This window comes from Rhopalosiphum maidis, chromosome 3 (assembly GCF_003676215.2).
Source record: "Rhopalosiphum maidis isolate BTI-1 chromosome 3, ASM367621v3, whole genome shotgun sequence".
NCBI lineage: Eukaryota > Metazoa > Arthropoda > Insecta > Hemiptera > Aphididae > Rhopalosiphum > Rhopalosiphum maidis.
The window spans coordinates 40457915-40479101 of NC_040879.1; the positions used below are offsets into that span (position 1 = coordinate 40457915).

General features: G+C 23.4%; 1 protein-coding gene across 1 annotated transcript; it reads left to right on the forward strand.

Moving 5' to 3' along the window:
* The first annotated feature begins 592 nt into the window (after positions 1-592).
* LOC113559313 (tyrosine-protein phosphatase 99A-like) lies at positions 593-13957 on the forward strand. The gene is made up of 14 exons (XM_026964989.2): positions 593-1123; positions 4666-4851; positions 7549-7838; positions 7914-8176; positions 8322-8626; positions 9459-9673; positions 10873-10998; positions 11059-11225; positions 11308-11596; positions 11663-11834; positions 12429-12559; positions 12626-12897; positions 13386-13521; positions 13584-13957. The coding sequence occupies exons 1-14, from the start codon at positions 1012-1014 to the stop codon at positions 13770-13772; spliced, it is 2853 nt and encodes a 950-aa protein (XP_026820790.1). The 5' UTR covers positions 593-1011; the 3' UTR covers positions 13773-13957.
* The last annotated feature ends 7230 nt before the right edge of the window (positions 13958-21187 follow it).

Below are 21187 nucleotides of genomic sequence, written 5' to 3' on the forward strand. Positions count from 1 at the left end.
ATGATCGCAATTTTATAAATCTGAATATTATCTGATGTAAGAAAAAAAAAAAACCGGTAATGCTCGATTAGTTCCCTCATCGAACTACATCGCCTACTCAAACTGTCTCAAAGGCGATGATTGAAGTTTGCTTGAAACCTACTTTGTTTATACACCGACCTCGCGTATTGAGCTTGTTCTGGTCACACTGTTGGACGCCCGTGTGTCCATATTATAATAAAAAAAAAAAAGAAAGAAAGGCGGTTTGAATTCGACCCTTGTGTCTGAGTGTACTTGCACTAGCAAAATGTACGTCCGTCCAGCGTGAGCTCAGCCGTGCCTGAAATGGCTGAAATACGCTCAATCTAATAGCGGCAACCGGCACTATATGTATATACGTGATAATATAATAACAATATATGGTATATATTTGCGATTGCAGTGTGCGGTGCGATTGTATAAAAACCACCGTTGCCCGTCGCGCCGACGCAGTTACCTCGGTCCGCGGCATCGTCGGCGATGGCGTTGATACTTGATAAACTGATAAGCTATCGTCGTAAACACTGAGGCGGTGTACGACGGTGTTTGTAACTATAATAATAATATTATAATATTATATGAACGGTATAATATTATTTGTCTACGATTATAAACTTCTACGTTCGCCAACGATTACTACTGCATGGCCATTGGCCCCGTAAATCGTAAATAACAGTAGTAATAATAAATATTAAATAGTAATAGTTATAAGCGCGCGTCGCCCGGTTTCCTTGATGCATCAGATTGCCGACCCGTCGTCATCGTCGTCTGCGCTGCGCGGACCGCGTCGTGTGTCGTACGACTACTGCAATAGGAATAATGACGTGCTCGCCCGCGCCGTGCCTTCAGTCGGTCGTTAATCGGCGGATGCGATGAACGCGCCACCGTTACCAAAATCAAAAAGGCAGTGCAACAACGACGGTGCCATCGTGACGGTACGCCACGCCGCGTCGTGAACGCCCGCACATATTGTACACACATACCGTCCGGGAGATGTGGATAGCAACATGGTGTCTGGGCTTCGTCTTGTTCTCGTGTCCCAATTGCCTGTACGTTTGCGTCGGACGCGCAACCGCCCAAAACATCACCAGCTGCGATCCACAGGGTAAGTCCACTACTGTCTATATTCCACACCAACATCCACTTTCGACTTTATTGCCCTTTATAATTTGTGTGAACAGTGTTCTGTTACACTCGCAAACTGGTGGCTCATACGTTTTGTCTGTTTGTATATTAACCAGGCTACAATAACAGTTTATTGATTTTGCTTAGTAATTCTATGGAAGTGTATGCACTCGTATGAGTTATGAGTACTTTTATCTAACTCCACTCTCTTAGAATACCTATGTAATTTTCTTAACAAAGCAACATGTATATGTATCAATTTAATGAGGTTTGCTGCATCAGTTTAAGTATTAAATTGTAACCATGGCAACTTAAAATGGTGATTACTTATTGTAGTATTTGGAGGGACCTCCTGTATCAATAAACAAATAAAGGCCAATTAACGGATACTCATATTTTCTGAAGCTTAAAAAAACTATTCATGCCATCTTAAATAACACAATATAATATAGTACCTACCTTATTTTCAAATATTTAGTTATAATAATACATTTTTATAATATTTTAGTAAGCAATAGAATTATATCCAACTCATATTTAGTATATATTTTTTAAATATTTTTTTTTAGTTCATATACCACTGATTTACTTATTTAAAAATTGCTCGATATAAGTCTATTAAGTTTGAAATATTAAATCATCCATATAACACGTTAAAAAAGTATTTGTGCATGATCATGATACATAATTATATACTGTAGTTAAAATTTTCATGAAACTGGATTGCCCTAGGCCAGGGGTCTTTAACCTTTTTATGCAGCGAGCCATGTATTATATTTTAAAAATCTTGTGGGCCGCATTTGTAGTAAAAACATATATATTATACAAAAAATTCAGTTTTTATCATTACAATTTTTATGATTTAATTTTCAATTACAAACTATTATTATTATTAAAACATGTATAGATAAACATTTTTTTTTTAAATTATTTTTATGTATTGAAATATACAAGATATATGCTAAATTTCAAATGGGATTGCGGGCCGCACATTATGACAAGGCGAGCCACGGGTCAAAAACCTCTGCCTTAGGCCCTGTAGTAGTTGAGGTCCCCTTAAAGACAGAAATTAAATTGAAATGCTAGAAAGAGTTTGATGCTATAGAACTGTTTTTGTATTTTAAGTCTAATTATCAAATAATTTTCATCATAAATATAATTTAAATCTAAAAAAAAAAAAAAAAAATGTTTGATGTAATAATATAGGTCCTGTGGTCCGTCAACTAGGAAATACCTTAGAATTCCTATAGCCTAGTCCCTGACCTAAATATGTCACTTTAAATAGGTACTATATTGGTGTAGTAGGTATTTTTATTGCTTGTTAAAAGATTTCTATTTAATGTTCCAATTGATACCTACACATAACATACCATTATTCATTAATATATTAAGTTATATAACTTATAATTCATCGTTTGTGATGGAATTAGAGACTAATACTAAAACATAAAATAGACATGATATATATGTAATAAAAATTATTAAATTATTATTTGGTAAAATAATATAGTATATTTATAATAGTAATTAATATAATGGGTTAAAAACATTTTTGTTTTTACAAAAAAATAAAAAAATAGTAAAACATAATATTGTTTAAAATATTTTCACATTGTATATTTTTTCATTCATTTGGCATTGCATTAAAATAAGTTGGATCTAAATAAAGTCTAACCAAACAACTGATTTATTTCCATATTTTACTAGAATATCATATGCTCTATTTTCTCTTTTTAAACTCAAAACCTTACAATATTATTGTCCATATTAAATCTAAATACTAAAATCAATTTTTTAAGTTATGTTGTGTTGATCCTTTTAGAGAATAAGTACTAACATTTTTCAAAAAAATTCTTTTTTTTTGTTTTGGTTAACTAAGTGTTATTCTTATGTTATTGTATAGGATACAGTTCCGCGACTTATTTTTGGTCGGCTTTATGTAAAACAAAATTATGGCTCCCAATTATGTTAAGTGCATTATATTTTTAACCCTCTTCTCCGACCACAAATGAACAGATAATACTATAAATTAAATAATTTATGACAGTATATTAATTTTTTCCAATCTTGGCACAATATTACATTAATATATATTATACAGCAGTTTCATTTTAAAAAGTTTTTCTTTCTATATTTCATATTTGCAAAGTTATTTTTTAATTTGTCAAGATCTAATTCATTTGTTCTTGATCTTTAATAGGTATTAAGTTAACTTATATCAGTTAATCTTCCTTGTAACCTAATCTTTTGGAGACAGTTTTTAATTAATTTCAATTTAGAGAATGACCTTTTGGTAGTGGCGACAGTAAATAAGTCAAATATATAATACATACTCTTAGAATTTCACCATAAAGTAAAATAAATCATTTTTATAAACAAAAAAAATGACAATTCTTAAATTGTTTTCATTCTTGTATGTTGATGACATCTAATTATCAGTAGATTTGTATTTTAACCATTTAAAATTAATATGCACATATATATAATATGTTTTATTTTCATTTTTTGTATTTTAGAACTTGAATAAATATTTATTTTTTTTTTATAAAAGTTTTTACAGTGGTCATATAATATGTCTTTTGTTGTCACATGATTAGTAATGTGTTTTATCAATTTTATTTTTTTTCTCATCCAATCTGTTATTATATTGTATAATAAAATATAAATTCTAATGCATCTATACTACTAATAAATAAATAAACGCAAATTCAATCTATATGAAGCTTTAGCTTATTTATTAAATTTAATTACCAGATTTTTAATAATATTAATAAAATAGTGACTGATACATTTGTATTAAGCATGTGTCAGAAGTTAGAACTACCTCTACTTACATTTTTAGCGAGATTTTTAATTTTAATTTACAAATAAATGATTAATATTAATATTTAATAATATACTTACATAATAACACTTTAATACTTAATACATCATTGATTATTATTATAAATATTCATGTAGAAAATACAATTATATTATATGTATAACTCACCATTAACAAAAAAAATGTCAGTGACATCTAAATATAGACTTAATTTTTGATAGTACAACTTGCATTAGCCCATTTGCTTGGTAGGCAAGTATGAGTGGATATTTAGGTAGTAAGTAGTACCAACTATATATTCAATTATTATAATTCAAATTATAATAATTATAAATATTGATTGGGTTTGAATAATTGTATATTAAATTATTCATCAAATCTAATACAAATGATAATTTTCAGATTAAAAAATCAATATTTAATAAGTTAATATCTAATTTAAAATGATAGAAAGATATTAAGTGCTTATTTTGAGTTAAATTGATTATGTCTATTACCTATATACTTTTGTTATATAAAAATTATAAATTATTACTTGTTATTAGGTACTGTTATATTAGTATATATTAGTATTTTTAATTATAATTTTATCAATGAAAATATTGTATTTGTATTTTTAAAATCTATTATTAAATACTTTATTATTTACTCAATAGCTTATAATCAACTACAATTGTATATATATTTTATTATTACAGTAACCAAAAGCAAACCACAAAATTTAACTGTTACTAATGTAACCAGTCGATCAATAACAGTAACATGGCTCGCACCAAAAGATGGTGAGGATGGAATAACCAATTACAATCTTTATTATTCATATGACAATAACACATATGCAAAATTATTGACATATACACACATATATACAATTGTAGATCTCAGTAAGTATAAATCATTTTTTGTAATATTTTGAATACATTAATTTTTATTTATAATCGAAAATGTTAATTTTGTATTCTTCTACGATTTAATTAATTAGTTAAACTTATTACTTGTTGAATATTATTCAATCTTCAGCATTTTATGTTATTTAATTCTGAAACATCTTTCATTACTTTCATCCCCATCTTTCATTTCTTTAGTTTATAATAAACTAAAATCATTGATGCATAATGTATTTAGCAAAATTAAAGTATAAATTATTTTCCATCTTTATTAAAATCAACAGTTATTTAAAGTAATAGTGATAGTAATATAATAACATATCTTATTGTAAAATTAATTTAGCTGACTTAATATAGGAATTAATAATAATTATTATATTTTAGTCTTACAACATGTTTTATAAAGAATATATTATTTGTTACCTCATATTTCTAGTTTTTTATTTGTGTCAAGCAAAAATCCATAATTAGGTACAATACACATTAGATAATTTTGTATCAATACAATTTCAAAAAGATTTAGTCACTATCATACATTTAAATTGTTCTTTAAATTCTCCACTTATAGATTTCAATTCATTGAAATTTGTACAATAGTATTTTAAGGCATAAATTTATGTATCTCAACATGTATTTACTGATATTAGCAAATCCTGGATACTCTTTTTTTTTAAATTGTAATTCTCTTAGAATATTTTAAAAACGTTTTATTCATTTCAGATTTTTACTAGTCTACATTTTTATAGTTTGCTAGTACTTCTTTACAAATGTTATGATATGCAACAATTTATATCGAAAATATTAGCCTATAAATTATTAATTAATTTTCCTTCATTTTATAAAATATTTATCGATATTAGGACCAAAATATCTTAATTTAAATTAAGATTAACAATAGAATTATTATTATTGATAAATGAAAGTCTTACTTTTTTTTATTGTTTTTGATTTTTAATAAAGCATTTTTATGTTTATGGATTCTGACTTGTTACTGTGTTTGGAATTTTTTGTCAATTAATACTTTGACGTCATAAATTGTACAATATAAAATCAATCCATTGATTTAAAATATATTTTCCATGAATTCTGTGACATATTTTTAACTTTTGGCATATTAAAACAATAAAATATTCAACAACAAAATAAGCAGAAAAACGACAGTTGATACAAATTTTATAAAAAAATTTTGATCCATGATCAGTGGTTGGCAATATTCTTGGCCACATTCACAAATTAAAAAGTTCATGAGCCGGACCAAAATAAAAATTTTATATTCTTAAATTATTTACTATGAAAAAAAAATACTGCTTATAACTTTAAAATAATGAAATATATAAAAAGAGAAATTTCGTCATTTTAAAATTTAAAGCAGGCTGTTTACGATAGCGGCGGCCCACGGGTTTCTGACCACTGCTATAGATAGTATAGGTTTTTTAATAAATGCTTAAGAGGACGTTATACCCGCAGGTGTTGTCTCTGTCTTACTAATTTCTATCATAGCAAATTTTTGAGTAAATTTGCTCAAATTTTTAAGGTAAGAATAGTATCTAGGGCGTCTCATTCACTTTTATTAATATCTTAAATTTTTAAGTGAGTTATGGTTATGTAAAATATTAAAACTTTGAAATGATTGTAACTCGCTTAAAAATTAAAATACTAATAAAAGTCTATGAGATGCATTATCTTTAAGTTTGATAACAGGTAAATTGACTCTATTATTAAATCTAACATCACAAAATGTGTTCTGCAGAACAAAAATTTGCTATGATCTACATTAGTAAGACAGAGACAACACATGTGGGTATAACGTCCTCATAAAAGGATGTTATACCTACCTATTTTGTCTTTGTCTTATATTAACATAAAACAGTGATTTTGTATTCAATAAAATCAATTATGTGTTGTTAGCTTTAATATTAGAGTTACCTATTATCAATATTAAAGGTTAAAATATTATCTGTGGCATTAGCTTTATTTGATATTTTAATTTTAAAACTAGATCTGAGCATTTTTAACTTAAATATTTATTATACTTTAAAAAGTTAAATTATCAAAAAAAATCAAACACTTTATCACAGATAATTTTCTTACCTTTAACTAAGATAATAGAATAATTCATTCAAATATTTAAGCTAATAACATAAAACAGAGACAGCTCATGCACATTGCATCCTTTTAATTATTTTATTCCTGACAAACATTTAATTTATATCAGTGGTAATGCAGCATACCCATTAGAGGCAATATAATTTAAAACAAAATATAAAAAAAAAAACATTTTTGAGTAAAAAAGGCCAAAATTTAGCCATTAGTTTAGAAATTAAATGAAATATATTACTAAGTAAAAATTATTTTCCTATCGTTATTCAAAAAATAAAGCATTAGTTTATTATTACAATCTTTTAATTTAAGACAAGTCTCTAGTCTAATACTTATTTACTATTATTATTAACTAAATTTCCATTTTAATTATAAAGTTCAACATATTGTTAGAATTTTAATTAAATTTGTTAATTTTGATGGTTATTTTCTAAAACATATTATTTAACATTTTCTTGAAGTATTGAATTTCCATAATATTAAAAATATAATATAATAATGGTACTACAAAACATTTTAAATAATATATATTTTACTGTTACTTAATTCTATTTTTTTTTTTATTTACTTGGATTTTTACTTACATATTTCTAGAACCTTTTACTGAGTACCAAGTACACGTTGTGGCCAAATGTGGAAATCATATAAAAAGTGAATCTTCAGATACAATAATGCAATATACTGATGTTGATGGTCCAGGTCCACCAATTATTGTAAATGCTACATGTGTACCAGGAACTAACGGCACATCTATTTTCTTACAATGGACTAAACCTCAATTATTTTATAGATCAGTAGATGAATATATTATATATGTTTCTTATGACACTGATTTTGTTAAAAAATTAAACTATTCATTACCAAAAGACAGTAACAATTTAAATGTATGTAAAGTATTAAGAATAGTGTCGTAACATAATATTTGATTTGACTAATTGTGGATTACTATAATTTTTTAGCATTTTCAGTATGTTGTTCAAAACTTAACAGGTAATACTATGTATGAATTAAAAATAAATGGAGTAACAAATAGTTACCTTGGAAAAGATGTAATTGAAGGTAAAGCTTCAGAGCCTCGTTCAGTCTATTTACATAAAGATTGTGATAATGATAGTACTTTGAAAAATAATCATAATTTAATTGAAAATACAAAATCTCTTTTAATTGGCTTATGTTGCGTATTGGGATTACTTTTCATCGTGGCTGTTGTATTATTTTGGCAGTAAGTATTTTTTTGTTTTATATATAAATATATATGTTTAAACATTACAATATAATATCTTATACTTTATCCTTTTTATCACCATAGCTAACAATATGTGTGATTCTTTACATGTAACACATAAAATAAATGTTTTGTACTATAGATGCCATCCTGTGTGTAGGGTATACTTTCATGCTGCTTATTATTATCTGGAGGATCCACCATTTGTGTCACATACTGTACCAACATTACCAAATTCTGATTGGTGGAAGCACAAACAAGAATCTCATGTTGTGACAGTGGATGGTTTTGCTAAGCATGTAGCTAATTTGCATGTTGATGGAGATATTGGTTTTAGCAAAGAATATGAAATAATTCAAGAAGAGTCCATGAATTTTGATTTTTCAACTGAGTCATCACAACTACCAGAAAATAAAACAAAAAATCGATATCTTAACATAGTTCCTTGTAAGTTAATAAATTATAATTCATCATGCTACTGTTATTTATGAATATATTTTGTACTGAAAGTTTAAAAATATTGATAATAGAGTGCATAGTTGATCTAAGACAGTAGGCCAACAAATAAATTTTAATTATTCTTGTATAGAAATGTATAATATTACCAGATTAAAGAATTTAAAATATTTTATAATTTTATTCAAAGTATATTATATATTTATTTTCATACTATAGTATTTTAAAATGACTGAAAATTTTGATTGAATTTTTTTTAGTGTTTTATTACATATTTCTGTTGATATATTAATTTTTGTTGACATTAAGCACTTTATTCTCATATGATCTGATATAGGTATAAAATGTTAACATAAGCCATGCATTTTAGCTAGTGTGATTGTGTAGCCTTGGTTTTAATATTATCTGGTTAATGTTAGCATAGTAAAAATATTACATTAGTATTTCATTATATTTTAAGAAGATAATGAGCCCTTTTGAACAAGTTTAATTTTCAATTAATAATACATTTTAGCTTAATAGTATATGGGTCAAATGGATGAGCATAGTATATAGATCTTAATTGAGTAGAATTTTAATTTTTGAACACTAGCTCTGGACCATTTATTAGTTAGTAATTTAACTTAATTTTGTCAGGAGTACCCTTGATTTAGGATTACACCTAAATATAAGTATACATAGGAAATATGTATAATCTTATACAAAATGGATTTTAATTAAAAATTAGCTAATACAAATTTATGCTATTTTAACTAACTTATGTTCTTTTTTTATTTGCTTTAAATATTATAATCAATAACTTCTATAACATTGTTATTTACAGACGATCATAGCAGAGTTAAACTTCATATTAATAATATGCCTGGAAGTCATTCTGATTATATAAATGCTAACTATATTGATGGTTTTGAAAAAGCTAATGCATACATTGGCACACAAGGACCATTACCATCAACAATTATTGATTTTTGGCAAATGATGTGGGAACAACATGTTCACGTTATTGTAATGATAACAAATTTAGTAGAACGTGGTCGGGTAATATATTTCAAGAATCAGTATTATTAAAATTTGCAAATAAAATTATTTTTCATTTTTACAAATACTTAATTATTTTAATTATTAACTTAATTTATTATTTTACATGTTTTTTCTTTATATTCTACGAGTGTTTTTTAACCAAAGTCAACTTATATATTGTGATAAAAATTTCTTGAAATTTATTCCTTTATAAATAACTAGAACTTCCAAATTTAATTTCTACTTATTAAAAATATTATGTAATTGTTTAACTTTAATTTTTATATCAGTTTTAAATAGATCAATTGAGGTTGTCAGTAAAGCTCTCAAAATTCTCAAGTTCAGCTTCTAATCATACTTAAAAATAAATAATTCTTTTAATAATTTGTAATCTTAAAATAAAATCAAAATTTTATTCAGTTTTACCCTCCTGCTATAATACTTAAATAACATTTCTTCATATTTTACATTAGAAATTTTATATATTAGATTTTGATCACTATAAAGAATGTGTGCTATGTAATAATTTCTACTTTCTATATCCACATCGGGAAATATATTCTATATTTTATAAAATACCCTTTTTTCTATTGTGCTTTTAACATACAATAGAAGCAAAATATTTTTATTTTATCATTCAAATAAACTTTTTTGCTCATGTGTCTTGCTTACAAATTTCTTAAAGAAAACATGATTTTATATAGAAAAAATATAATATATTATTTAATGTGTTATTTTGCATATTTACTTCTAAATAGTTAATGTATTTTTTTAGAAAAATACACAAGTAGGTAATATACTATTTAAATTTAAACTTTGTAAAGATATAAATAAATATATTAATATTAGCAATATGAATAATAACTGTTTAAATAGGAATTCAGTTTATTTAATTTATATCAACATCTTTACTAAAATATTTTATTCTAGAGGGTGCTATTACAAAACAATTATAAAATTTAAAATTAACTTATATTTTTTTCATTAATAATAGCATATTGCCTATAAATTCTTTATTATTTCATACTGTAATAGTTAATAGTTTTTTAGTACATAGTTAATAATATAACATATTAGTATATAGATAATTATACAAGATTATTTCATTTTAATTCTTGATTAAATATCTTTTGATTAAAATACTTTTAATTTGTCAAAAAAGTCAAATAAATTACAAAAAAAATTAATAGACTTACTGTTTATTTATTTTTTAATAGAGAAAGTGTGATTTATACTGGCCAAATGAAGGTATAGAAACATATGGTTTCATTCAAGTTAAATTATTAAAAGAAGAACTTATGGCTATGTATACTGTTCGTACATTTCAAGTGCATCATACACGAGTAATATATTATGATAAGTATTTTCAAAATAATAGATGTTTTAAAATGTAATGTTTTTAGGCTAAAAAGAAAAAAAATATGCCACTAGGTAGAACTATATATCAATATCATTATACTAACTGGCCTGATCATGGTACGCCAGATCATCCTTTGCCAATTTTAAGTTTTGTGGATAAATCAGCTGGAGCCAATCCACCTGACGCTGGTCCTATTGTTGTTCATTGCAGGTATGTTATTAAATAAATATTTTTTAAATTTAATTTCTAGTTAAAATACTAATGAACAATGATAATATAATTTGTTTTGTAGTGCTGGTGTTGGTAGAACTGGTACATATATTGTATTAGATACTATGTTAAAGCAAATTAAAAGTGAAAAAGAAGTGAATATATTTGATTTCTTAAAACACATTAGACAGCAAAGGAATTTTTTAGTCCAAACTGAAGAACAATATATATTTATCCATGACGCTTTATTAGAAGCAATAAATTGTATGTATTCTAGTATTAATAGAAAAACCCTAGCAAGTTATCTTCAAACAGATATAAACGATTGTAAAATTACATCATTTGCCTCAGATTTTGAAAAACATTATAAGGTATGAATAACATAAAATATTTATTTTTTTAATTATGTTAAATAAATATTATTTATTATTTTCTAGATGATAACTTCATTTGTACCACAAGAATATTTGTTACTTTCTGCAAATAAACCCTTTAATCGAAATAAAAATAGATCTCAAGAATTTGTTCCTGTAGAAAATTCTCGAGTACACTTGACACCTAAACCTGGGATTGAGGGAAGTGATTACATTAATGCATCATGGATAATTGGTAAGTATTTTACATGCTACTAAAATAATTAAATATTGAATAAATCTGATTTTTAAATTGGGTATATTAATGTATTTATTAACTACTTTGGTTGGCATTAATTTTAATAAGCTTACAAAAGTATTTAATGTTTTATGTTATGTTAGTTTTCTCTGTTTATGTGCATAAACCCTAAATTTTATTAAAATTAACTCAAAAAATTCATATAATATATGTTTATAGGTATATGTTTGACCTTTACCATGATAGTTTATAAAGGTATAATTAATAATTCGTAGTAGTCAAAATGCTTAAATTTTTTTTATTATTCAAATATTTATTTTAGATATGAATTATAATTTATAAAGATAATTTTTGATGGTGTTTCTCTCTTATAGCGTTAAAAAAAAATATAGTTATCTTTTAAACCAGGCATGGTAGAAACATACAGGTGTATAAAACCAAATTCTAAACTAATAACCTAACTAGGCCTTTGGGCCTACTCACAGTCACATGTATAAAAAAAATTATAAATTTCAATATAAATTATGATCATAACAAATATTTCTAATATAAAATTATACAACCTTAATATGACATTGTATATATTTTCAGGGTTTAAACGTCTAGGAGAATTTATTGTCACACAACATCCTCTTCAAAATACAGTTTTAGATTTTTGGCAAATGCTTTGGGATCACAATGCACAGACTGTAGTAATATTAACTGATATGAGTGAAGACACGGTTTGTTATATTTACTTTAATAATCTAAAACTAACTAAAAAATATATTTTTATTTTTAACATATAGGAATCACTTGTTAAATTTTGGCCTGTGGACTCGGATACAACATTAGATAGTGATAATTTTAAAGTTAAAAGTGTTCAAGAAGACAAAATAGGAGATGATTATGAAACAAGAGATCTTGTCATTCAATCTGTACAAGATGATTTTATGCTTCCAGTTAGATTAATTCACAGTAAATATTCTGTCAGAGAATTATCTTCGTTGATTAAATTATTAGAAATTGTACAAATGTGGCATTTAGAATACCAAAATGGCCCTATTGTTGTAGTAGATAAGTGAGTATTTCTATGTCTTAAATGTATACAAATATAAAATAGTAGTAATACAAAATACCATTAGGAATTTGAACATATTATTATATTTTATATTTTCAGTTGTATAATAATTTATAAGTAAATAGTAGCATGCTATTGATAGCAACATTTATAAAAGTATTTATTCTATTTAATGTTACTCTAAAACATACTAATTTACAGTATATTATAATAAAGCATACTATAAAAAGTGTCAATATTAATAATATACAGATGATATTAGCTTACTTTTAATGATACTTAAAATAATTAAGTATTAAAATACAAATGTAATCATATTGTTAATTCTTAATATTTAAAGGTTATATTTATTATTCTTTTATTTTACAATTCAAGATAATTATTTTAAATTTTTTAAATTTTGGAATTCAAAATATTCACTTGATACTGTAATTAATAAGTAAAATTTTTAAATGTAATTAGCTTATTTAAGTTTAACTTTATTATAGATTTGGTGGAACAGAAGCAGCAATATTTTGTTGTTTAACAACTATTGGTAAACAACTACAACATGAAAATGTAGGCGATATTTCATTATATGCTAAACTTTATCATAATCAAAGACCAGGCATTTGGAAGGATATAGTAAGTTAAATTTTAAAAGCCATTATATTTAAGTATACTATTATTTTATTTATTGTTAACAGGAAAATTATTTATTATTATATCGAGCTTTGGAACTTATGTCTGGAGGAAGCTGTTTTAATGTATTACCATCAAGTTCTATTACCAGTATAAATAATGTGGCAAATGGTAGTCACAATTCACTAACTTTACCTAATGGAAATGCTCTTTCACCAAATAAACAAAATGGAGTATTAATTTCTCAATCGTAATTTATGAACCAGTATGTAGTATAAAAGTAGTTGTTAAGTAGTTTGACTAATTACTCAATAACCGTTTTGGTACATTATCTAAGTCTTTTAGTATCCTCAATTTTTTTTTTTAAATTGTATGTTTAAATTGATTAGTACATTTATGTTATAACTAACCTTCTGTTAATTTATCTGAATTTAAAATACAAACAATTTTAGTAATATAAGAAATGAAGTAAATATTTATTAAAATTCACATAAATTAATAATTATAATAGTAAATTATAAAAGTTAATTATCATCAACATTTTGTTAGTATACAATTTTTGAAAATAACATACTATTTTTAGTTTATAATTGCAATATAACTGATATATACTGATTTACCTATATATTTGCAAGCTTCTTGATACAAACTACGCCAAAAATATTAATATTAATGACTATTCTAATACTATAATTTAACACAAAGTATCTATAAAACATTTCACAAATACCTTCTTCATTCAAAGTATTGATCATCTCATTATTACTTAAATTTTGTTTTTATGTTGACTAAATTTATCTTCTGATGTGTAGGTTATTTTTCCATTAAAATCTTTCAACTATTAAAATACCCTTTTCTGTCATTGCTGTTATTGTTTTGAATTGTCAAAATTATTGGTTTGTTATACAAGGTTTCAATTAATTTAAGTAATATTATGCATTTGATAGATAAATAACTTTTTTTTTATGTAAACTGTTTATAATAATAATACTGTTCTAATGGTTCATTATTGAATTTTCATATTATTTTATTAGTCTTCAAACATTTGGTACTTGAATCCAAGATAGCTATTGTAATATATCTTATTCACACATCTTGGGCTTGAAAAAAAATAGTCTTGTCAATCAACTATTTAATTTAAATCTTGTTTGTTTAATGCTTAGTAGATTATATTATCGATCCAATGAACTTCCAAATCTTTTTTTATTTTATTTTTTATATGACAGAATTATACTATTAAATGTTTGTGATCAATTTGGTATTATTGTGTATGTTCTTATAAATAATTTTTGTGTTTGTAAATAAATAATTTATTTTTATGTTTTTGTTAAACTAATCCTGATAATTGTATAGACTAATATAATTACATGTGTAAACAATTTATACCTCAATATACTGTATAGGAAAACATTTTTCTATGGCGGCCTTTTTCATGAATTTTTCTTATATTTTTATGTATAAAGGTGCATACATTTAACTCAAGTCACTATTAAGTTTTTGAAAATAATTTTTACTTACAAAGTTTTAAGTTGTTAAAAAACAATATTTTTCTATTTGTTATCTTTTATTGAAATACTTATTATAATACAACATGGGCTGTTAAATTTTTAATCCAAAGTAGAATAATTTTTGAAGTAATTGAATGTATAAAAATTGAATATTTGACAAGTCATTTATGAGATGGATATTTAAGTTTAAATGAGCGAGGCAGGATGGTACCAGAGGTACCCTACAAAGTTTCTTCATTCATCTAAACTTTAAATACTTAAAAGTATTATAAATAATGAACTACTTATCTGAAATTTGATTTTTGTAGACGGAAATTCTCCAAATAATGCTTTAAAATAAAAATAAAAGCCTAGAATTGATAATGATAAAAAAATAGTAAAGAATATAATTGTTTCCAAAAATGTAGTTTCTTAACAACTTATAATATGTAAAAGAATTATTTTCAAAACATTTTTTTTTTAAATAATAAATTTTGTGTTAAATGAATCAGCCTACATCTTAACAAAAATGTTGATATGGTGGCTTATATATTTTTTTAATTTTTTGTATTTATACTAAAATTTATAATACCTAATTATTATAATATTTTATTTGAAATATTTAGATAAGGTATGAATATAGTTGGATAAACATAATAACACTCAAGAATCTTATTACCTTCTGTAGTTGCCAATGTATAATTGATTATCATAAGCAAATATTTCTTATATTTCTATATTATGTAAATTTTACTATGAATTCAATATTTTAAAAGCAAATTCACAATCATTTATACAATTTTACCCATTCAGTTAATTAATATTGACATTTAAGTATGTTGTAATAATTTATTTAAATTGTGGTCATTATTTCATTTTCTTGAGTAAATCTAACAAATTGTTTTGAATAAAATTTCACACAATTAATTTATTAAATTATTATTATTATTATTTGTTGAGACCATATATTAATATAATATTATGTCTACACTAAAGTTTAATGGTTACTGTTTTCCATGTATAACCCCTATCAATAGCCTATTTAAATTAAAATTTATTATTTTTCTTCCATAAATATTTTAAACAATTAAAAACTATTATTGTAAACTCCACATATCTAATTATTCTTAATAATAAAAATAATATTGTAAGACAATTGGGTATTTATAAAAAACACGATTTAATTCAGTTTTCAAATATTTCTTTACTAGTTATCAAAAGCTATTATTACTACTTAAGTATATACATTTAAAACAAAAAATATACAATTATTTTGCACAATTAAATTAAAATTATTAAGTGTATTTAATATTCATAAGTTGTATTTCAGTTACTATTAATTTATGTAAAATGTACCTTGGACTTGAATTTTCAAATATTTTCTTATGGTATACATTTATATGTAATATTATAATTCTTCCAAAATTTAAAAGCACTAATAAAGGCCGCCTGGAAAGCATTTATTATTTTTCCATACTGCTATTGCATTTAATTTATTCAATACTCTAACTTCTAAAAATATTGTACTTATACTATCATTCTATAAACAAAATACAATTTTTTTTAATAAGAAAATAAACATTTTTTCAAACATCATTTTACTTTTTGACGTTTATAACCTACTTAATTTTAATAAACAATAACATATAACACACCAACATATTTCTCTTTATCATTTTTAAATACTCAATTTGAAATGATTTAATCTACCTACTTTTTTAATATACATCATATACATCAACCATTTAATTATCATAACATTTCAGTTGTTTTTAATATGAGACAAACCCTGATTTAACCAATTATTATTATTTTTTATCAATTGTATTTATTATTAGTATATCAGTGTTATTGTACATATTACATTGCAATAATAAAACTAAAAGAATACCTACAAAATATTTATTCTATTAAAATATATAGTTTAAATAGTATCAATAGTTATAAAATATAATATTGATAGTAGTTTATTCTAACTTGTTTTAAATTCTAATAGTATACTATTTTTTCAGTATGTTATTTAGATAATAAATGATAAAATAATCATTAGCATATTATTTTCCTTTGTTAAATTATAGGCCCAATGAATATTTAATCAAAATACACAACTATACAATTTTTTTTAATTTTTTAAAAGAAAGTAACTAAATCTATTAAAATAATTATTTCTGTATGATGATACTTAATTTTTTTATATCAATGATAAAAAATCACTCAATATTTCTAATATATTTTTTTTTTTACTTCAAATTTTCAGTCAAATTAAATTTTTTATCAATTTGTTTAAATAATAATTATATAGTTATATTTTGATTTTGTTATAAGCTTAAAATTGTCTGAATAATTATTTCAAATTGATCAACCCATTTTTAATTGTTTCCCTTAAATCCTAAAATTATATTTATTATTTTAAATTGATCAAATCTTATATGAATTGTTGTTTTTTTTTTTTTAATTAGTTTCATGACAATTATCAAAAGTGAAAAATTGATCGTGACAATTATTTTGCAAAAAATTTAAATTTTATTTTCAAAATTCAAATTAGATCCATTTTGTTTTTTATTCAGTCAGAGAAATGTAGTTAAATATTATAGAAATTAATGTGCTTATCATTTTTAACAATATTAAATAACATATAAATTAAAATCAATTAAATTTAAAGTTAATTAATATTGATTATTAGTTCATACATAGATTAAATAAGATTATAAATACACAACCTTAATACAATAATTTATTGCTCATTATTTTAATTTAGGTTTTGCTCAATAGTAATGCATGGTGGCAGGCATCAGTGAGAAATAATTATTTAATCATCTCTTGTCTCCATGTGTCACTAGTGAGTCAAATTCAAATTAAAATATTAAGCATTCAATTATTGCATGGACGTTGAGTGTATAGTGTTATTTAATCTATGGTTCATTTAACTAAAATCTTAAATTATTAAGTTGTTATTCTTACAATATCGATTATAATTTTTTTTAAATAAAAAAAACATTGCATGTATGAACCATAATATATTTATTGTAATTACAGTTTTATATTTAGATTTTTAGTTTTATTATTATTACAGTTCAAAATTTTATGTTTAGACCCTCGAGGTTCCTATATTATACAACATTTATAGATTAAAATACAAATCAGAAATTGTAGTGCCATAATTTAACATTTTCATATTTATTAATCCTGTCAATTTATAATGTTAATGGATAAAAAAATTATTTATTTAATTTACATTTGCGATGAACAAACAACAATAAATAATTAAATACTTAAAATAAACATTATGGCAACATCAAAACACACTTAATTGATCCTTAAAACTTATGTATTTTAGTACTTTTAATTATTGCACAATCTAGATTTAGTTTTATGTTGCACCATATTTATACACCCATTTATGTCTAACACTACTGATTTATTATGTAACATCTTAGAATTATAATAACATTATACATTAATGTGTATTTTAGTTTAATACTAGTCAATAATTAAAAAAAAAATGTAGTTGAGAATTGTATTAGATGTTTTAAATGTTAATAAATATTTATTAAGACTGTTTTATACCATGTATTAAAACAAATTTTTTTAAATTTAATATTCATATTAAAAAAAAATGCATGATAAACACATATTTGGTTTATGATACACATAGTAGAAATTAACTTAATACGTTTTCTAAATTAGAGATAGAAGACTGGAGACACTTAGAGAATGGCTACAAATATTAAGAATTAAAAGGTTCTTTCAAATGGATAAAGCATTAAAAAAACATATATTAAATTGATAAAACCTTATTAAATTAAAGTAAACTAAAATTAAATCAAAGAATTTAATGACTGGTTTATTATGCATTTTAGTTGTTTATGATAATGATCTTAATATAACAACATTTGTAAAAGAAATATATATTTATTATTATTTATTGTATAGAGGTCTTAACCGAAGGCTTCTATTTCTTTTTAGAACGTATCAATGTATGGCATTCTTGCATAATGTTTAAACATTTAAAAAATATGTATATATGTATAGTTTTTTCAGAATATTTGGTAACCTCCCATATTTACAAACTCTACGTATAACATTTACAAACTTCCAAGCTACACTATATATATATTTACATCTAAATTGGTAAAACTTAATTTTAATTTCACTACCTATTTATAATTGTTCCCTAACGGTCCATTGTATAAATTTACCATTATGTTTAATGTCTTTATTTACTAGTCTTATATGTATGGCCTAATTTATATTTATTATTATTATTTTCCTATTTATCGGGATGATTTGAAAAATCCTTACAAGTTCCATATAATTAATTTATACTTATTTTAGAGTAAGTAAATATATTTAAATATAACAGTGCCTTTTTATATTGTTTATTGATTTTTCAATGCTTAAAATTTCTAACTATTTTCATTTAAATTTCAGGTGTATAAAGCTAAGCTAATTACAGCTATATATTTTAATTTCATAGAACTACCTACGTTTATTCTAAACATTTATTAAATTGTTGGTTTTCAAGTTTATCGTTAAAACAATTATTTAATAAACTGTTTATTTCTATTTGGAGTTTTGTAAGTTTAAATTTTTTAAATAATGATTGGCAAATCATTGAGTAAAAAACATTAAAATGTTGATTTTGCTCAATCAAATTTTGTATTTTTTTATATTTTCTATCCCTTATCTACTCTTTGTCAGTAAATTGTGCCAAAATTTAATTATTGTACGTCAGTATTGACTGTCTTATAAAAAACGAATTTTGTTTTAATCTTTTGAAGTCTGATTAAAAGTATAGATGTAGTTATGTAGACGCTATATATGAATGATATTATTTTTGGTCGTTTTTCTGACTATTTCAATTGTAAAAGTTAACAAAGTAGGTTAGGTTTCTGCTTTATTGTGATTATTATTTTCCACTCCGTGTTTTAAGGAGAATTACATTATTTTTTTTTTAATAACTATTTAAAATAAATTCAGTCCCCCTTAAATCAATATTATTTTTTATAGAATAAAATACTTAATAATTATTGTTTATTTATTAGTTACCTAATTTATTGTATACACATTTTAGTAAATAAAATACACATAATTTTGTTCATTCTAATTATTGAGAAAAAATTAATATGTATAGAAAACTAGTCAAAATTAAAAAAAAAAAATGCTTTGTTTTCTACTGATTTTTTTTTTTAAGTTATTTTTGTTGTAAAGTTTGTTTAAAATACCTAAAAATAATATAATAAGATTAATTCTTTTCATTTTTATAAATATAAACTGAATTGTATAGCTGTCATTAAATAAATTGTATTATTAATATAAATTTACCGTGAAATATACTTGTTAACTCTATAAACTAAATTATTATCTTATAAAACAGCATCACATATTGATAACTTAGTAAAGTTTGTAATGGAAAAACCAAAAAAAACCTTTGTGAAGAAATGTTTGACCTGTTGATTAAAGCTTTTCATTCGTATTATAGAATTATTGTTACACACACACACACACACACACACAATTTATTAATAATTTATAAGTTTACAAATGTTCTTAATGGAATAAATTTCCATTTTGAAAGCCAAATTGCATTGGTATGATTAATGCTATAGTATTTTACATGTACCAATATTTTATTGTCCAAAAATATACTTACCACATATGCATGTTTTTTTTAATACAATTTTTTTGTTTAATATTTATGTTATTTACCTATACCTATTTTAAACAAAATTATTATTATATATACTTGTGAAGATGTACTATAGAGTATAGACAATATAATATAATAGTTTAATACTATAATAAACCATAGGATAGTTTAAATAGTTAAAATAAAATATGTAATTCATTTGTATACAATACATTTCTAAGTTACATCATAAATTGTAATAACAACTTTATTTTATTCACACAATAACAAATGAAAAATAAATTTTATATTTGTACGCCTTATTTATTGTTCAAAAATTTATTTTGAATTGTTTATATTCTAAGTACTGGCACTACGTAAATAGAAAGTGGCAGGATGTTTTTCCTTGATATAGTGTAAGTGAACTTATACAAATGTGAATAATAAGATCACAGTGATCATTAATCAGATTTATAATCTTTTTAAAAAACACTATTTAAAGTAGTATAAAAACTTGTCAAATGTAATTTTTATGGATTAGAAATTGAATATA